The sequence below is a fragment of the Sesamum indicum genome, linkage group LG8 (genome assembly GCF_000512975.1).
Source record: "Sesamum indicum cultivar Zhongzhi No. 13 linkage group LG8, S_indicum_v1.0, whole genome shotgun sequence".
Lineage (NCBI taxonomy): Eukaryota > Viridiplantae > Streptophyta > Magnoliopsida > Lamiales > Pedaliaceae > Sesamum > Sesamum indicum.
The window spans coordinates 13,814,494-13,832,274 of record NC_026152.1 but is presented as its reverse complement, the minus strand read 5'-3'; the positions used below and the strand labels follow the sequence as shown (position 1 = coordinate 13,832,274).

General features: G+C 39.0%; 2 protein-coding genes across 9 annotated transcripts; one reads left to right on the top strand and one right to left on the bottom strand.

The window, feature by feature from the left end:
* On the bottom strand, positions 705-5,966 carry LOC105168695. Its single transcript, XM_011088826.1, has one exon. The coding sequence runs from the start codon at positions 5,964-5,966 to the stop codon at positions 705-707; it is 5,262 nt and encodes a 1,753-aa protein (XP_011087128.1).
* LOC105168519 lies at positions 8,833-17,528 on the top strand. 8 transcript variants are annotated; one of them, XM_011088630.2, is made up of 14 exons: positions 8,833-9,180; positions 9,406-9,486; positions 9,606-9,658; positions 9,969-10,240; positions 10,308-10,394; positions 10,478-10,536; positions 10,636-10,771; positions 11,827-11,923; positions 12,021-12,087; positions 14,150-14,248; positions 14,936-15,025; positions 15,930-16,084; positions 16,751-16,852; positions 17,074-17,528. In XM_011088630.2, exons 4-14 carry the CDS (start codon positions 9,988-9,990, stop codon positions 17,204-17,206), a joined length of 1,278 nt encoding a protein of 425 aa, XP_011086932.1. In that variant the 5' UTR covers positions 8,833-9,180; positions 9,406-9,486; positions 9,606-9,658; positions 9,969-9,987; the 3' UTR covers positions 17,207-17,528. The 8 variants fall into 8 exon arrangements, with proteins under 8 accessions (XP_011086932.1, XP_020551870.1, XP_011086931.1 ...); XM_020696211.1 differs by having other exon boundaries at positions 9,388-9,486; XM_011088629.2 differs by lacking the exon at positions 9,406-9,486.

Sequence of the window (17,781 nt, the reverse complement as noted above, 5' to 3'; positions counted from 1 at the left end):
TTTTGCGGCTGGTCGATCGACAGGCAAAACTGAAGGCCGCGAGGACTTTTTGAACTCGGATGATTTTGCGACTCGCCTTCGTGAGGCTCGTATTCAGGGCGCTCGCGATTTCCTCAAAGCTCCTGCCTTCGACACCGCTTTAGAGATCAGAGCAGCAGATTACCTTGTACAAGGTTTCGAGCGGTGTAAGGCTCAGGTATCAACTTTACGGGGATATGTCCCTGATTTTGATTTGTCCAAGCTAGATCCGGGCGTAGATGGGAATATGCAACCTTTTCCCGAGGAAGATGATCCCCCTCCAGGGGAGGACGAATTCGCTGTTTTATTGAATGAAATTGATAACATGTAAAATCTCAGACTTTGTTTTGCATATTCGAGCTTTATTTGTGGAACTCATGGCCTTTTTCAGGTCTTAATACATGCTGCTTTTGACAATTGCGAGCCTTTTTCAGGCTCTTTGTTATTCTGGTTTCGAAAATAGACAATTAAGTTCGATCGCATCCCTGCGATCATGAGTTTTATTTAACCTTTTTCAGGTAGTTGGTGCGGTCGAAAATAGACGATTAAACACGATTATATGCCTACAATCATAGGTTTTATTTAACCTTTTTCAGGTAACTGATGCGATCGCACTAAGCTATTACATTATTTAGCCTTTTCCAGGCATTCACAATTTATTCATGCTGCATGCGACTTGGCCTTTTTCAGGCGTAAAATTTCCTCAAATTTCGAATATTCCAAGGTCGAGGGAGATTCCGACCTTTGGTGTCTTGTAGAACATACGACCCCTTTCTTCGGATCTCGATTACCTTGAACGGTCCTTCCCATTCAGGATCGAGTTTTCCTACATGTTTTGAGACTTCCACTTTCTTAAGGACCAAATCTCCTATCTGGAGTTCTCTCGGTCGTAACCTTTTGTTGTACTGCCTCATCATCAGGGTTTTGTGGTGGAGTATTTTAGCGTATGCTGCATTTCTTCTTTCTTCTAATGTGATTAGGTCGAAAACCCTCGCCTGGTCGTTCTCTCCCGGGTCGTATTGCGCGATCCTTTGAGTCTCCTCGCCGATTTCTGCAGGAATAATAGCTTCAGAACCGTAAACCATGCAAAAAGGGGTCTCACCTGTGGACGACCTCGGGGTCGTCCTGTACGCCCATAGGACACTTGGAAGTTCTTCGTCCCATGATCCTTTTGACTTGATCCTGGTTTTCAAATATTGCATGACAGTTCTGTTAGTCACCTCCGTTTGCCCGTTAGACTGAGGATGACCGACCGATGTGAAATTCTGCTGGATTTTTAACTCTTTCAACCAATTCGTGATTTCCTTACCCTGAAACTGTGTGCCGTTATCCGAAATGAGTATCCTAGGAATTCCAAACCGACAGATAATGTTTTTCCAAATGAAGTTAATCATCTCTTTCTCTGATATCCTAGCCACTGCCTCGGCTTCGACCCATTTCGAGAAATACTCGACCGCGAGTATTATGAATTTTTTCTGTGCCTTAGCGGGAGGTAGGGGCCCTAATATATCGATTCCCCACTGATCGAATGGGCATGTAATCTGCACTGGTTCTAAAGGCGTGGCAGGGACGTGTATACGGGAAGAAAACTTTTGGCAGCTTTCACATTTCTGCACTAGTGCCTTCGCATCCTTCATCAAGGTCGGCCAGAAGTACCCCTGCCTGGTGACCTTCAGTGCCAGCGACCTTGCCCCAGATTGGTTTCCGCAACTGCCTTCGTGAATTTCTCTCAAGACATATTCTGCCTGCTCATGGTTTAAACATTTGAGAAGTGGTCCCTCGTGCGTTCTTTTGTAGAGCTCTGACTCGATCATAGTGAACCTTGTTGCTTTCAGCTTTATATTCCTCGCACGCACCGGGTTCTCCGGCAAAATTCCTTTGCTAAGAAACATCATCAGTTCATCTTTCCACGTACAGGGTTGTTCTACGGCCTTTATGTCTAACGTTTCGACGATGGCCGGTTTCTCCTTTATCATTATTGTGATACTACGACTTTTTACACCGGTCAATAACGCTCCGAATTTTGATAGGGAGTCCGCTCTGTCATTTTCGTCTCTCGGTATCTGCTGGACAGTACATTTCTCGAATCGCTCCATCCACGCTTTAGTTTTCTGGAGGTACAAGACCATGGTTCGCTCTTTAGCTTCATAACGCCCTTCGACCTGCATGGCCACCAATTGGGAGTCCGTGTATACTTCCAGGTTCCTCGCTCCCGCCTCGTGAGCTAGTTCTAATCCCAGGATCAACGCTTCATACTCCGCCTCATTGTTAGTTGCTTGGAACGACAATCTCGCAGCTACTTCTATCTCTATCCCCTTGGGTCCTTGTATCAGAATTCCGGCACCACCATTACTGGCGTTCGACGACCCATCCACGTGTAGCATCCATAATTCATTCTCCGGTGGGTTCTCGTTTGACATCTCGATCACAAAATCTGCCAGGATCTGGCCTTTTTCAGAAGTCCTAGCCTGGTAATCAATGTCGTGTTCCCCCAACTCTATCGCCCATTTCACCAAGCGACCCGAAACCTCTGGTCGAGATAGAATGTTCTTGAGTGGTTGGTTCGTCAATACTACGATTTTGTGCGACTGAAAATATGGCCTCAATCTTCGTGCTGTAACAACTAACGCGAGGACCAACTTTTCGATCATGCTGTATCTTAGTTCGGCCCCTTGCAACATCTTGCTGACGTAGTAGACTGGATTCTGGATCTTGTTCTCTTCCCTTACCAGGGCCGAACTAACTGCGTGCTCAGATACAACCAGATATAAGAACAACGTATCCCCCACTCGGGGATTCACCAACAGTGGTGGTTTTCTTAGGTAATCCTTGAGTTGGTTGAACGCTTGTTCGCATTCATCCGTCCGTTCGAAATTTTTTGGTTTTCTCAATACTTTAAAGAAAGGTAAATTCCTATCTGCGGATTTGGAAATAAATCTACTGAGGGATGCGATCTTACCAGTTAACTTCTGGACGTCTTTCACAGAGCATGGCGACTTTAACCCGAGGATTGCTGCAATCTTCTCAGGGTTCGCTTCGATCCCTCGACTACTCACCATGTAGCCTAAGAACTTCCCTCCTCCAACTCCAAAAGTGCATTTTGTGGGGTTGAGTTTCATTCCATACGTCCTCATTATAGCAAAAGCTGTACCGAGGTCGCGCATGTGCATTTCCGATCGCTGACTTTTGACCATCATGTCGTCGACGTAGACCTCCATTGTTGACCCGATTTGTTTCTCGAACATTTTATTCACGAGCCTTTGGTATGTCGCACCTGCATTTTTTAGACCAAACGGCATTACGTTATAACAAAATATACCTTGCTCAGTTACGAACGACGTTTTGATGCGATCCTCTTTTGCCATACGGATTTGGTGGTAGCCCTGATATGCGTCCATCATTGAAAACAATTCAAATCCTGCCGTTGCGTCAACCAGCTGGTCTATCCTGGGCAACGGGTATGGGTCTTTTGGGCATGCTTTATTCAAGTCCGTGAAGTCAGTGCACATCCTCCATTTCCCAGATGCCTTCGGTACCACTACTACATTCGATAACCACTCCGTATAATGAACTTCAGATACGTACCCTGCTCCCAGTAGTTTATCTACCTCTGCTTGGATGATACGGTTCTTTTCGATCCCAAATGCTCTCTTCTTCTGCTGGACCGGTCGGACGCTGGGATTTATGTTCAGTCGATGTACGATGATTTCTGGGTTGATTCCTTTAAAGTCAGACGGGCTCCATGCGAACATGTCAAGGTTGCTGCGCAAAAAGGTAATCATCATTGTTTCGAGTCCTCTTTCCAATTTTGAACCTATTTTTGTAGTTTTCGTCGCATCCCCTGGTACTAGCTCGATCTCTTTGTGTTCATCGATTGGTGTTATTCTTTCCTCGTTTTTATTCACTAGTGATTCTTCAAATTTCCTTTTCCTTTCCACCGTCTCTTTCTTCACTGATAGATTATAGCATCGTCGAGCTTCTTTCTGGTCGCAGGCAACCTCTCCTATTCCGGCAGGGGTGGGAAACTTCATCCTCAGGTGGTAGGTAGATACGATGGCCCTGAAACTGTTTAAACCCGGTCTACCCAAAATAACATTATAAGCGAAAGGAGTTTCAACCACGAGAAATTTTACCATTAATGTTCTCCTCCGTGGTTCGTCACCAATGGAGACGGGTAACTCGATTGTTCCCAACGAATCCACTTCGCCTCCTCCAAAGCCGACCAGCGGTGATCTCACGGGGCCTAGTCTGGTATCACCTAGGCCCATTTTGGTCAATACTTCTTGGAGGATAATATCTGCTGAGCTCCCATTATCTACCAGGACTTTATGGACTGTGAAGTTGGCGATGTCCATTTTGATTACCATTGGGTCGTTGTCGTCTCCCACCTTTTCTTTCAAGTCTTGGGCCCCGAAGGTAATGTCTACTTCTGGTGATACGTTCATGATCTGCCGATCGGTGACCACAGACATCCTTCGCTCGATCTTCTTCCTTGCTCGCTTTGAGTGTCCTTCGTCAGGTCCGGCTATTGAGTGAATAACCCCTTTTACAGGGGCGTTTTCGCGAGCATTATGTCCTGCACTTATGCCGTTTCCTGCTCGCCTTTCTCGGCTCCGCGATCTGCTTTTGCGATTTCCATCCTGATAATTTCTTGCTATCAGGTCCTTGAAGTATCCCTGGCGAATGAGACGCTCTATTTCGTCTTTGAGTTGGTAACATTCGTCAGTATCATGGCCTCGCTCCCTGTGGAATCTGCAATACTTGTGTGAATTTTTTCTAGCTGGGGTTGCCCTTGTGGGTTTCGGCCATCTGAGCACATCTTTCCTTTCCAGCATAAGCAGTGCCTTCGCCCTCGTCGTGTTGAGGGGGGTATATTTCTGGTATTTACGCTGGTATTGTTCTCTGTTCCGTTCGTGCCTCGATCGTCGCTCCTCCTTATCATAAATCCTGCGACCTCTCCCTTCGTCGGATCTCCATTCGCCATCCTTCAGGGCATTCATTTCTTCTTCATCTATGTACTTTTGGGCCATGTTCATGAGTTGCTCGATGTCCGACGGGGGGTCGCGCGCTAATGCAGATGCAAATGCTCCCTTCTTCAGTCCATGGATCAGGATGCTTACCATCATGTCGATTCTCAAATCAGGTACTTCTAGCGTCCCATTGTTGAAGCGTCCCATGAAACTTTTCAGTGCTTCATTGTCTTGTTGTCTGATGGTGAATAGGTGGGTAGCAGATCTTTTCTGCTTCCGTTTGCTAGCAAAGTGGAAAGCAAATTTCTGCGTGAGCTGCTCGTGTGACTCGATGCTCCCTGGTGGTAGAGTGACGAACCATTCCTGAGCTTTACCTGTCAGAGTGGTAACAAATAATTTAGCATTAATTGGGCCTGGTTGTCCGTAAAGGTTCATCACCATATCAAACGCAGCTAAATGTTCTAACGGATCTTTTGTTCCATCATATTTGGTGAGGTCTGGCATCCTGAAGTTTGGTGGTACAGTCTCTATTAAAATCTGGTTGCAGAACGGCGAGTTTCTATGTTGAGATACGATCTCTCCCCTTTTTTTTAGTTCGTCAATTTGTCTCCCCAGTTTGACGATCTGCTTCGATACACTTTCGACCTCTGCACGCGATATCGCAGGTCCCCTAACTTGGCTCTTCTCTCGACTACTAGAACCCACCTCCGAGGGTAGGCGTTTGTTCTGATCCTTTCTGCACGTTCCCAGTGTCTTTTCTGGTTCTCTTTCCTCGAATAGTTTCCTCCGTGGACCACCTCTTTCAACGGGTGTGGTGGTCCTTCGTTCGTATGCCACGATAGCTTTCCTTCCGGCTTCTTCCATCAGTTGCTGTAGCTCCATCTTCGTCAGCTGAATGATGGGATCTGTTGTCCCCATCGTTGTATCCAATCCCAGGATATTTCTGCCTGATTCGCCTTCCATGTTCTCCAAAACCATTTCGTTTCCCACAGACGGCACCAAATGAATTGTCAAAAGACTTCTCGTCGAGGTCAGGTCGCGATAAGTGACTTCGATCCCCGATTCGAGCTTCGAGACAATCCCTGAGAACACAGAAATCGGGTTAAGCCAGTCGGGAGGTTTCCCGACGAAGGCTCTCCGACGCTCAAGTCAGTATTTTTTAGCCTGAGAAGGATATGAGTAATTCGGTGTATAGAGAGTAAAAAGTGAACATTACCCGGCTAGGAGCCTCTTCGCTCCTTTATGTAAGATCTCCTCCCCAGGTAGAATTGAGTAAGTGCGGATATATGGCTTTCTTGCCTTATTTATGCGCTCTAATTTGTAGCTTAATTGGATAATCCCATGATCGCAGCACCCATAAATTTCTCTTGGGGAATAATTAATGGGATTTTACCCCTTTTCACGTGGGCGCGTAATCTTCCCCAATCAGTCATAGAAAAACAAACAGCCTCAGCCCCTATTGTATAACAAAAACCTATTATTCTCTTAAGATTTGGTATAATAACATATATACATTCAATCATATTTACTATTCTTGATATTTATTTCCGTCTAAATAGATCTCTCGTTCGCTAATATTTACTGAATTTGCCTTTTTTAAATCCTATGTTACATTATGCTTTTTCTCCAAATATATTATTTTTTCTGCCTTCTCTCCAACTTTATCGTTTGGACCTTTTTAACCATATTTTTAATGTAATTAATAAAAGAAGTATTTTAATTGACCAAAAAAAAGTATCATATAAAAATATATAAATATTTTAAGTTTTATATAGAGATAATTTCTTCGTTGTCCCTTAAAATTTAATATAATTACACATATATCTCGTGTGATTTGAAAAATTAAATCTAATATTTTGACGTTTGTTTTTAGGGTTAATTTCTTAAAACCCCCATGTATTATGCAAAATTAGTTGAAAACTTGCTTGTATTAAACCATACCATTAAAAAAAAAAAAACCCCTTTCCGTCAATAATATATGGAGAGTGCATTACACCCGTCAGTTGTGCGAGTACGAATGTTTCGTTTCTATCTAACAAACATATCTACTCGGTAATCAAACTTCATCGAAATTGTTGAAATTACAAAAAAAAAAAAATGAATAAAAATCCATATGATTGATCTTATTTGACCTGGTCAGTAATAAGTCAATTGAAAGTAAATATGAAATTTTTATTTTTTTGCTAATATTAGTAAAATCGGATGAATTTTGAGTAATAGAGAGATCTATTTGTTATATTGAAACAATCGTCAGGGACACTAAATATTATCCTCCAAATCACTTAGGGTGTATTTGGAGTGATGAATTTGGATTTGAAAGAAGAATTTGGAAAAATAATTTCAAATAACTGCATTTGAAAGGAATTTAAAATCCATCCATATTCATCAAAACTTAATTTAAAATTGAAGGATCTGAAATCTTTTAGATTTAAAATTATCCAAACATGTCCAAAGAATTTGTTACGAAGGATTAGATTCATGGATTTCAAATCCTCTCAAATGCAACCTTAGATTTTTACGTGTAATTAGACCAAATATTAAATAATGATATTATAATGATCCCTTTTATATAAAATAAATGTCAATGACAAGAAGAAAAAGTCGCTTTCCTCTCTATAAAAATTATTTTTCACCCCAATAAAACTCCACAGCACACCACAGACAGACAAACAAAGAGTGGAGTGATTAGTGAATAATATGAAGCACTAATGCAGTATTTAAAAATCTATTTAGTTATAATATGGAGAGATTTGAAATAGATTTGTTAATGTTGAATAATTCCAAGTAGTGATTGAGACTGTCATAGCTCTCCACCCTTAGTTCTTTTTATTACATAGGAAAATAAACTATGATTCAAGCACACACAACTATTTAATTATTGCTTTCACATTTTCATTTTAGACTTATGCCACATATCTCATTTATTGTTAAGAAACACTGCATCCCCTCCACGTTTTGTGTAATTATATATAAATTTTTTGATTTTTTATTTAATAAATAAATGTCTATATTAATCAAAATTCATCAATATTTAGTTTATTTATATAATTAAATAAAAATAATTAAAAAAATTTAATGTACTTGGACAACCAAGTATAGTATAGGAGATTTCTAAATTTTTTTATGTACTAAAAATTATCTTAGTGTAATATTAACTTGTTTATTTTCTAATAAAAAATAAAGAGAAAGGATTAATTAATAAAATTATAAAAATTAGTATTTTCTTCTCAATTTTTTTTACTCGTACCAAATAAGGAGAAATATTTGATTTATTTCTCTCCAATTATACAAAACATCGCCATCGCCCTTTCACTTTCCTTCCCCCTTTTTCTCTTACTTAAATCAGTGAATTCTAAGTCCAAATACACAAACACCCTATGCTTTTGTAAAATTATAGGTATACCTCTTTTCAAGGGTGTTAGTGTAATATATTTAAGGAGTGTTTGTTTAAACTTCTATGTTTAAGTACGGGAGAGTAAGACAGTATAATTGTAATTATAATTATGATTTCAAAAGATGTATTTATAATTTTTGATATGATTGAAAAAATTTGTGTGTTTAGACCTGATTTGGGGGTTGAGATTGTAATTTAGCCTATATATCATATTACCATAATGAAGCTGTATTTTTCTTGCAAGTTCCAGTTAAAGGAAAATTCTTGTTTGAACCTAATTTGATTAAATTTGAATTAATTATATAATAAATATATTATACTTATTATATGATTAATTTATAATCTTAAAAAAATAATTAATTTCAAATTACTATACTTGTTTTGTGATAGAATTGGTTCAGCCTGATTGGGTGAAGGCAAATTAAAACAAGAAGTTAAACTAGTGAGCGCATTTCGCATTTCCTTCCCTGCTCTCTGTCTCATTGCTGCGACTGCTTATCAACAATCTCAAGATTGGAACTTCAAACTCTCTCTCTCTTTCTCTCTCTAGATATCTCCTCTCCTGCAGCGCCTTTCTCTTTCTATCACCATCTCTCTGAATGATTGAAGTTGTTGAATTCTGTGGCATATCAATCCCATTCAATTTCATTTGCTTTCAGTTTTCTTGATTGCCACAAAACTTTCGACCAAAATCCGGAGTGGAATCAGTTTCAAAAACTGAAAAGATCAAATCTTTTTTATTTGTACCCCTTGAATAGTATATTGTTGATGGAATATTTCAGCTCTGTTTTACTTCAGGTACCATAATTCTGACTTGGCTCTGCTTTATTCATATTCAGCTAAACTGATTTTGGTTCTAATTAGCAATAATTCAAGTACGCTTCTTTCTTTGTTTTTCTTTCCTTTGCGGTTTTGGATTTGTTCTTATTATAACCAAATTTATGGGGTTGCTTGTGTGCTTTGTTTGCTTGCTCAACCTGGTATTTGGCTATCCTTTACTCATAGTGTTGCTTCAATCTAAAGCTTATGTTATGAGGAAATCCACAAAATTACGAATCAATTTGTTCAGTGAGCAATGCATTTAAGTGACGCTTGTATCAAAAAGTAAGCACGAGACACTTGGCAATTCTCATGCTTTTCTTGTGACATTGATATCATCTTTTTTTGGCGTGTGTTCCCTTATTGTATCATTAAAATGTTCAATTCTTATTTTTTTCATGCAGAAAGTATCAGAGAAATTCACCAAACTATTTATGTTCTGATCATTAGGACGCTGGTAAGCTCGTTTTCCTCTGTGAAGCAATGCACAGTTGACATTATCTGGCTACTAACCGTGGGTTGCCAAATGCTTGCTTCTTTTGTTGTCTGCATTTATTGAATTTTTGGCACTACCTCTGCTTAGATTCAAGGTTCCTGTGATTGCTTCTGAATTCTACCAACATTTTTGGTGGCATATACAAGAAGCCGTACCTGGAATGTATATATCTGTCATTCACAATATTCCCGTTACATGCTTTTCATTTAATCTCATGCCTATTGTAGTCAAGATCCCATGTTCCAACTATAGTGGTTGGTTTGGCTGGCAGATTAAAGAACTTTTAGGAAATGGGATGCCTTGTATCGACTGCCAGGGACGTGGGTGGAAACAAGGGGAGACCAGCAAGGATTGGAGATGTTGCTGTGTTTGTTCCAGGCTTACGGATCCCTAAGCCTGTTGATTTCTCTCAGTCATTAGGCGATTACCTAAATAAAAACTCAGTGGAACAACTTTCTGCTCTCAGAACCAGAATAGTAGTTATGGCAGGGCAAGAAGCTCCAACAATTACAAGAACGAGAAGGAGGACAGCTACTCAACATGGTTGGTCTCCTTCATGGCTTAAATGTTATTTTGTCTTTGATGCTCTCTGAAATTGATGTTGCACCAGTTGTTCCTGCAGGAGGTTCAACGCTGGGCGATCTTCTTCAGGCCCTCGAAGACTATTTGCCAGTTCTTTTGGGATTGGTTAAAGATGGTGAGCATGTTCAACATGAAGCAAGGTTCTCAAACTTTTTGTGATGTTCATACTTCTGAGCATTAGTTGTTTGCGTTCTGCAGGCAATCCTTTGCAACAGAAAGTACAGTTTGTTTGGGTCAATCAAGAGGATGAAGCAGAGGTCAACCTATGATTTCACATTCTCAACCAAAACTTTCTTTCTTTTCCTGGAAATTAGCGGATTCTTTTTATCTCATAATCATCATTTTTATATCTGCAGGAAACCACAATGCATAGTGCTTGGTATGAAGTATTATCTGTTTTGCACTTGATGGCAACACTATCACTATCACAAGCTAATTTGTTGCTTCTTCCGAGAGCATCCACTGATGGTTATCAGCCAAAGGTATCAGAAGGTAGGCGTGCTAACCATATTGCTATAAAACTTGTGCTGTTAATTTGTTTCGACATGTATCTGATCCTCCTTCATGCTAATCGTCTAAACCTCATAAGATTTTCATACTTTTAAACAGCTCAACATATGCACACAATCATTGGTGCATCTTAATTCTTATGTAAAGTGGCGCCAAGCATTTCTATTGACACTGTTTATAGAGATTTGGAGATTTTTTTTACTCAATTGTGAGAGTAATATCTGCCAATAATACATAGTATAACCAATCACAATTGGATTGTACAGTTTCCTTAAAGCAACATTCAGTCTTTGAATGAGATTTGATTGTTTCCTGGACTAATTAGATATTAATTGGAGGACGTAACATGCAAGCTGCCAATATGTTTATTTATTAATATGGCCAGAGTATTCATGATTACAATGTTTGTTGTTCCATCTGGAACTCTTATTGCTATATAAGGAAGTCAAACCTTCTAGTTTACTTTATCTTTGGTGCTAATGATGGGTATCGATTATAAAACTTTTTGTATCAGCCACTGGAGATTAATGCTTGTATTATATAAAAATTGAATGTAAGTTCTACATCATCTTTAATGGTTGTATGAGATAAGGATTGAATACGAGCTAGATAGGGTGCAGACTTTACAGAACCATTGTACCTTTTTATTGGTTGATTACTTTTCATAGAGCTGTAGCTTAATGTTATTATACAAATATGTAAAAAGAGCACAAGGAATATCTTGCTCGGAACAGTCCCCAGAAACTGGTCTCACCTAGTTTAATTTCTGCATATGCATACTACTCTGCATGTTGTTGAATACGTTTCCCTGCTTAAACTTCAACCAAATTACTTGAAACAAAATAGAAAGTGATGGCATATCTGCTGGATGCAGTGTTAACAGCATAAGCAAATGTGAATAGGGCGGAACACTAACCAACATATAATATTTTGCCCTTTTCCATAATGGGCTTTTGAACTTCTCTGGTAGATGCATAGAGTTTTCCAAATGTATGCTTCAAATATTGCTTCTGCTAAGATTTCATTCTTTCCCACAGAGAGTCGACGATCCTCTATTGATGTTTTCTTGAAGGCAGCTGGTTACCTTGATTGTGCTGTCCGACATGTTCTCCCACAGTTGTCCAGTGAACTCAGGTATCTTGTTGAGAGCTCTTCTGCCATTCAAAATAATCTCCATGAGCCATGGATTGACTATCAGTTGCCCCTTTTTTCCACCATTTATGTTCTAAAGGAGAAATCTTCCAGTAGACCTTGCTGAAGGAGTCTTACGAGCACTTTGCCTCCAAGCACTAGGGCAGGTATTGATTCTTTGAGTCGCTATCTTGTTCACAGCCATTTTGCCACTACTTTACGTCAGCTGTAACATTACAAATGCTGTATTACGCATTTTACATTAGCAGCTATCTTGCTTTTATGGTTAGAAAGTAGGTCAATGTGATTGCCGGGTTAATGGTATTCAAGTGTATGAAAACATCTCAGGATTTGTACTTGTTACCTCTAAACTAAACGATTATTAAAAACAGCAAACTTGACATGGTGGACTTCCCCATATATTCGTCATAATTTCATGTGAATTGGATGGTTGCAAAAATAAACTAATGACCAAGTTTGGAATTCTTACCAGTGGCAATGTAAAACTGATAGTGTACGGTTTTGCTTACTGCTAATCTATAAAAGAGTGTCCCAACTCCGAGTTGATATATACTTCATCTGAGAGTTAGCAAGACCCCCACAAATGAGTTTATGACATGCATGAAGAGATTTGTCTCTTCTAATAATTCCATGGGCTAGTGTATATATTACTCTTAAGGCCTATGACTTACCTAAGGAAAAAATTGTCTACATGAGAAGACATGGAGTCCTCTCATAGTCAGTTTTTGGGGACTTGAGAGCTGTAACAACTGGAATTAGAGACAATGTACTGATCCTAGGTTTCTTCCATTGATTGACGAGTTTTCTAGCAGTTGGACTGGACACTAACTTCCAATAGAACAAGTTCTCAGATTGTCTTAAGAGTCCTCACCTCTTTTACCACATTCAATATGCATTTAGTGGACCTGTGCCTCCTACAATAATATAATCAATTACCTATCATTTGATGAGTCTTATATTCTCCTTCTAATCGCAGTAGTGTTGAAAACTACAAGAATAAACCCTGATTTATCACTGCATCAAATGAATATTATGCAAGACCACAGATGAATCTGTTAAGAGAACATTGTGAAACGCATGACAGAAGATAGACCCTTTATCTTTTTATGGTGATGGGTGTAGCTGAACAATATTTTGTTTTAGTGCTGGATATCTTTGATAAGAAAATTATGGATGCCTATAAAGTTACGAGGTGATATATAAAGGCTATATTGCAACAATAAAACTGAACTTGTCAGAATGTTTTCTATACCAAAATAATTATGCGGCACTACATGACATTATTATTTATTGGATGTCTATAAGCATCTTTATCGTCCTTAATTTCTGCTTAGTTTGTCCTTCAGGTCTTTTCCGCTTTTCCACTTGTCTTTATGGCCTTCGGGACATTTCTGTGAATTTTGCTACATTACATAAGTATTACACCAGGATCTTGAAGATATGGACTCTATGGAGGTACACTTCATAATGATTGAAGGATGTCGAAAGGAAATAGAATGTATTTAATCCTTGGAATATAGTTAGTCTATCCTTTGAAAGAGAGTTTGACGTAAAATACATTTGACAGTTTAGAACTTCCTACAACTGCCTTCCTGGCATACTTGTAACAGGTCGTGCTAGTTAAATTATTTCTCTCTTTAACTTCAACAATAAAGCACCCGAGGAGCCTACTTTGGGTATGAAGGGATTCTTTGAGTGCGTGTGCTATGGTCATACTGCCCCTAATAGTGATAGGATTAAGTGAATTGGGCTTCTTGGTTATCCGAATCTGTATTTACTATTCTTATCATCCTAGTCAAAATTTCAAGACCTATATGTGTAACGGCATACGTGCATGGACCTACAGGGTGCACTATGCTAATATGAGGTCTCTTCTAGAATTTTGCGCCCCATCCATTGCTCGGAATTGACTTTTGGATGTGTTGGAGGTAAAGTTAGGCTGTTAGGACTTTGGTTTATGTATTCTCCTACAGTAGTGTATATGCACTATTAGATGAGATACAAGGCCCAGGCAGACTACTCCTACGGCCTTGAGAGTATGTGGTTCTATGCTTTGTAAGTTGGCTTTGTACAGCTAAAGCATTTCTTCTGCTAATAATGCATGTTATGCCATCAATTTCTATTTGTTCTTGGATATTACTAACTGCTGATTCTTTCTCAAGGTATAGCAGGCTCTTTCTTTGGGCATGACATTTCTCTCTTTAACAGGGTGTTGACATTCAGCTTGGGCTTGCAATTGACAGTACCAAAGCCACACTAGCCGTGAAAAGAAGACTTGCTTGTGAGATGGTAAAATACTGGCAGCAGGTATTGCTTAATTCTGTTGTCCTCCCTATCTGTGGTTGACCAAACAAAGACTTTCCTAATGGTTCTTGTTTTTTTGAGTTTGCTTGTTCAGTCTTGTAATTTTTCTTACGCTATAGCTCCAGGGTTCTTTAGTAACTCATGTCTTCTAAAGCTTATGGAGTATCTCTTGTTGGTCTCCATTACATTTGTTATTTTCACGAAAGCCCACAAGTGTCATCATTCTCACCTATTTATTTGAAGTTATTCTCATCTTCTTTAATCTCCCTCTGAAACTAAATAATTACTGTTTTCAATCTATTCTGAAATTAGATACTTTCTTGCTTTTTCTTGTCCTGTTCCGGGCACATGCATAATGTTCCTTTTAATAGAGACTTTATATTTATACACTTGCGAATTACCTTAGGAAGATGCCCCCATATCTAATATAATAAGAGAAAGCAAAACAGGCAAGTCAACTTTGAGTGAATATCATATTACAGTCTAGCAAAAGAGAGTTTTAGATGCTCAAACCACTGGATGCTGAAGGGTATCAAGTATCTCTGGATCTTGACTAATCTACCCATAAAGTGATTTTACAAGTAGACATATGTGTCTTATAAAAAATTGGCTTCCTCTCTAGCTCACATAGAGATCATTTTAGATTACTCTAAAATGTCCATTGGAATGACTCTGTTTGTTCTTTTGTAGGCCCAAGATAACATCAAGAACCTTCCACTAACAAATGGTTGGGGAGAAAAGCATAGGCTATTCTTGAATTGGAAGTACATCGAAGCTAAGGTATCTTCTTTACATCTTCTGCTCTGTTGTTCTCTGGCAACAATTGCCATCATTTTTAATGTATTTGCAAGATCCAAATTATGACCAAACTATCTACTAGTAATTGCACTGTTCACTGATGGGATTTCCAGTTGCATAATTTCTGTATGACACCAACCTTGCTACTTGAATAACTTCTGTTAATTCTCTAATCCAAAATGTCTGCCAAGGGCTTTCTTAAGTGGAGATTCTGGTTCTATATTTATCCCTCCGCAAGTGATTGATAATTTGGGACATGCGTCCAGTCTGACCTAAGTTCTGTCGGGCTGTTACATAAATGTAGTAGAGTGGAAGCGCTATAATATGGCTGTGCCAATTAGTCAAGTTTCATATTGAATACTATTAAAAGAATAAGATTATTTAAAGAGGCCTCCACATAGTCCAGCCAGTATAGATCAATAAGTTTCCATTAAAATACTATGACAATTCAGATAGCTGTCTCGCTCTTGGAGATCATCTGAAAGTACCTCATACTGTCTCATGCCTTGTCCAATTTCAACCTCTAACAAGAATTGGCGACATCACAAATGTGAATTTTTACTGCTTGTACTTTGTAAGCAAGGTTTTTCTTGGATTCTTACTGGAATATATTGTAAGAATTGTCTAAGAGCAGTCAGATTTTTTACAATCTTGTCCTGACTCCTCAGACAGCAGTATGCTCAATCATGTGATGAAGTTGCTTGTTAAGGGCTTTGAAGAGCCTCGAAATGGATATTTGAACAATCAGCTTGTATCTTTCCTATATGTGCTTAATCTAGCAATCCTGTGCTAAACTTTTCCACTTAATGTACAATCCTTTTCAGCATCAGTTTTGGAATCTTCAATTGTCCTTCACAGTTTGATGTAAGATTTTGATGTCTTCCAGGCTGCAGCATACTACTATCATGGTCTAATTCTTGATGAAGGGAATACAGAGAAGTCCCGTGGAATGGCTGTTGCTGCTCTGCAAGCAGCAGATGAATATCTCAAAGAGAGCAAGAAAGCATGTGAAGCTTTTAATTCATCTGTTCCTGTCTCTAGGTAATATTTTGATCCCTTCTATCTCTTAAATTGAAATTAAACTAGTTATGATTCCATACTCGTTAATCAGAACCATGCTAAATCCTGACTGTGAATAAAATATAAACTTGAGAAGTGTACAAAGAGACCAGAATCATGGGAATAGATATGAAAGTGTCCAAAACTACATACAGTGCAAACCTATTGAAAGTGACTACTCGTCGCCCACAATTCAGTTTTCCAGAAAAAACTCGATTTTGGTGTTCAGATAGATCTTCTCGATTCATTTAAGATGGAAAATTACTCATCTGCACTAAGCTCTGCATGAGCTGCCGTGCTGCATTTTCTGTATCTAGCTGCATTTTGTCATTAGCTCTCACATCACCCTTCAGTTCTAAAAGTCAATCCCAGAGGTTGCTCTCATGAATTTGGGGTGACATTGTTGGACACTTAGATCAATAAGTACCTTCCCTCATTCTCTCTTAAAGTTCCTGATTACATACTGTATATCTATCAATTTAACTTGTGAAAAAGTCCCTTCTAAGGATACAAACTGAGTTAGAAGGTTAAATCATCTAACTTCTTTTGTCCTTTTTCTTTTTGGTATTCAGAAATATAGAATTCTACAGCATGTTGGCTGATAATACAATTCATGTGGCGTTAATAAGTTTCTATCTTTTTAAGCAGGAACCAGCCTCTTTGGGGAACCATGAAGTATCTGTCTGAAAAGATTCCTAAGGATACTTCTAGCAAGGTGCAAATCAACAGGGATCTATACTCTCATGAAAAGTAAGTCTTAAGAAAATATGCTGATCTGATTTAGTTGCACATCATTTTCATTATGTATTAGGCTGAATGAGAAGATAATTCGGATTATTAGTATCAGAAACCAACCAGAATTCAGAAAGCAACTGATACAGAATATGTACAGGCTGTTGTAACGCATTTGCATCTTCATATCAGATGGAAGTTTTTACAAGTTTAATTAATCTCAACCGCATTGGGTGTAGAATTATGGAGAGAGCACCAGCATTGCCGGACTTTGCCTTGGCTCTCAAACCTGATGAGTATCAGCTTCCTCTTGTGGATGCATCTTGGAATGAAGAAGCAATTAACGGTCAGTTCAACCAGGAACAAGCCTGAAGTGTAGCTATCCATTAGGTGTCTGGAGGATCTCGAATTCGTCATATACTTGTGGTACATATCACATCACATGTACGAAGAAGGATTAGGAATGGGCCTACCACCATTCTTTTCATTTTTGTGATTTCGTGTACGAAAGGTTCAACTCTATTCCTTTCCCCCTTACTTCTTTCAGCCCTCTTTTACTTTTCTTTTCTGTTCTTTTGTGAATTTTTATTGCTCATTTCCTGTAGAAACTGTAATCCTCGCAAAAGTAGAGCCTTGTACATGACATGACTGCAATCTTGAATCTCAAAGTAAAGAATATAAAGTTCCATCATCATTTCTTGCTTTCATGAAGCAAGCGTTGTTATCCAATGTGTTCTTGACACAGAAAGATGTAAGAAGGGATGGAAAGTCGCAATTGCCTTCCCGCTTACATTCAAGGGTGGCCCTAGTTTCATCTCTTTGATTGAAGAGTAGTCCATATATATATATACATGCAATGGTACTTGCTCCGGTAGCCCATTTCTTACAGTGTTTTATTTCCGTCTCCCTTTCCAAGTTTGGGCTAGTGATTGCACATGAGATTTGAC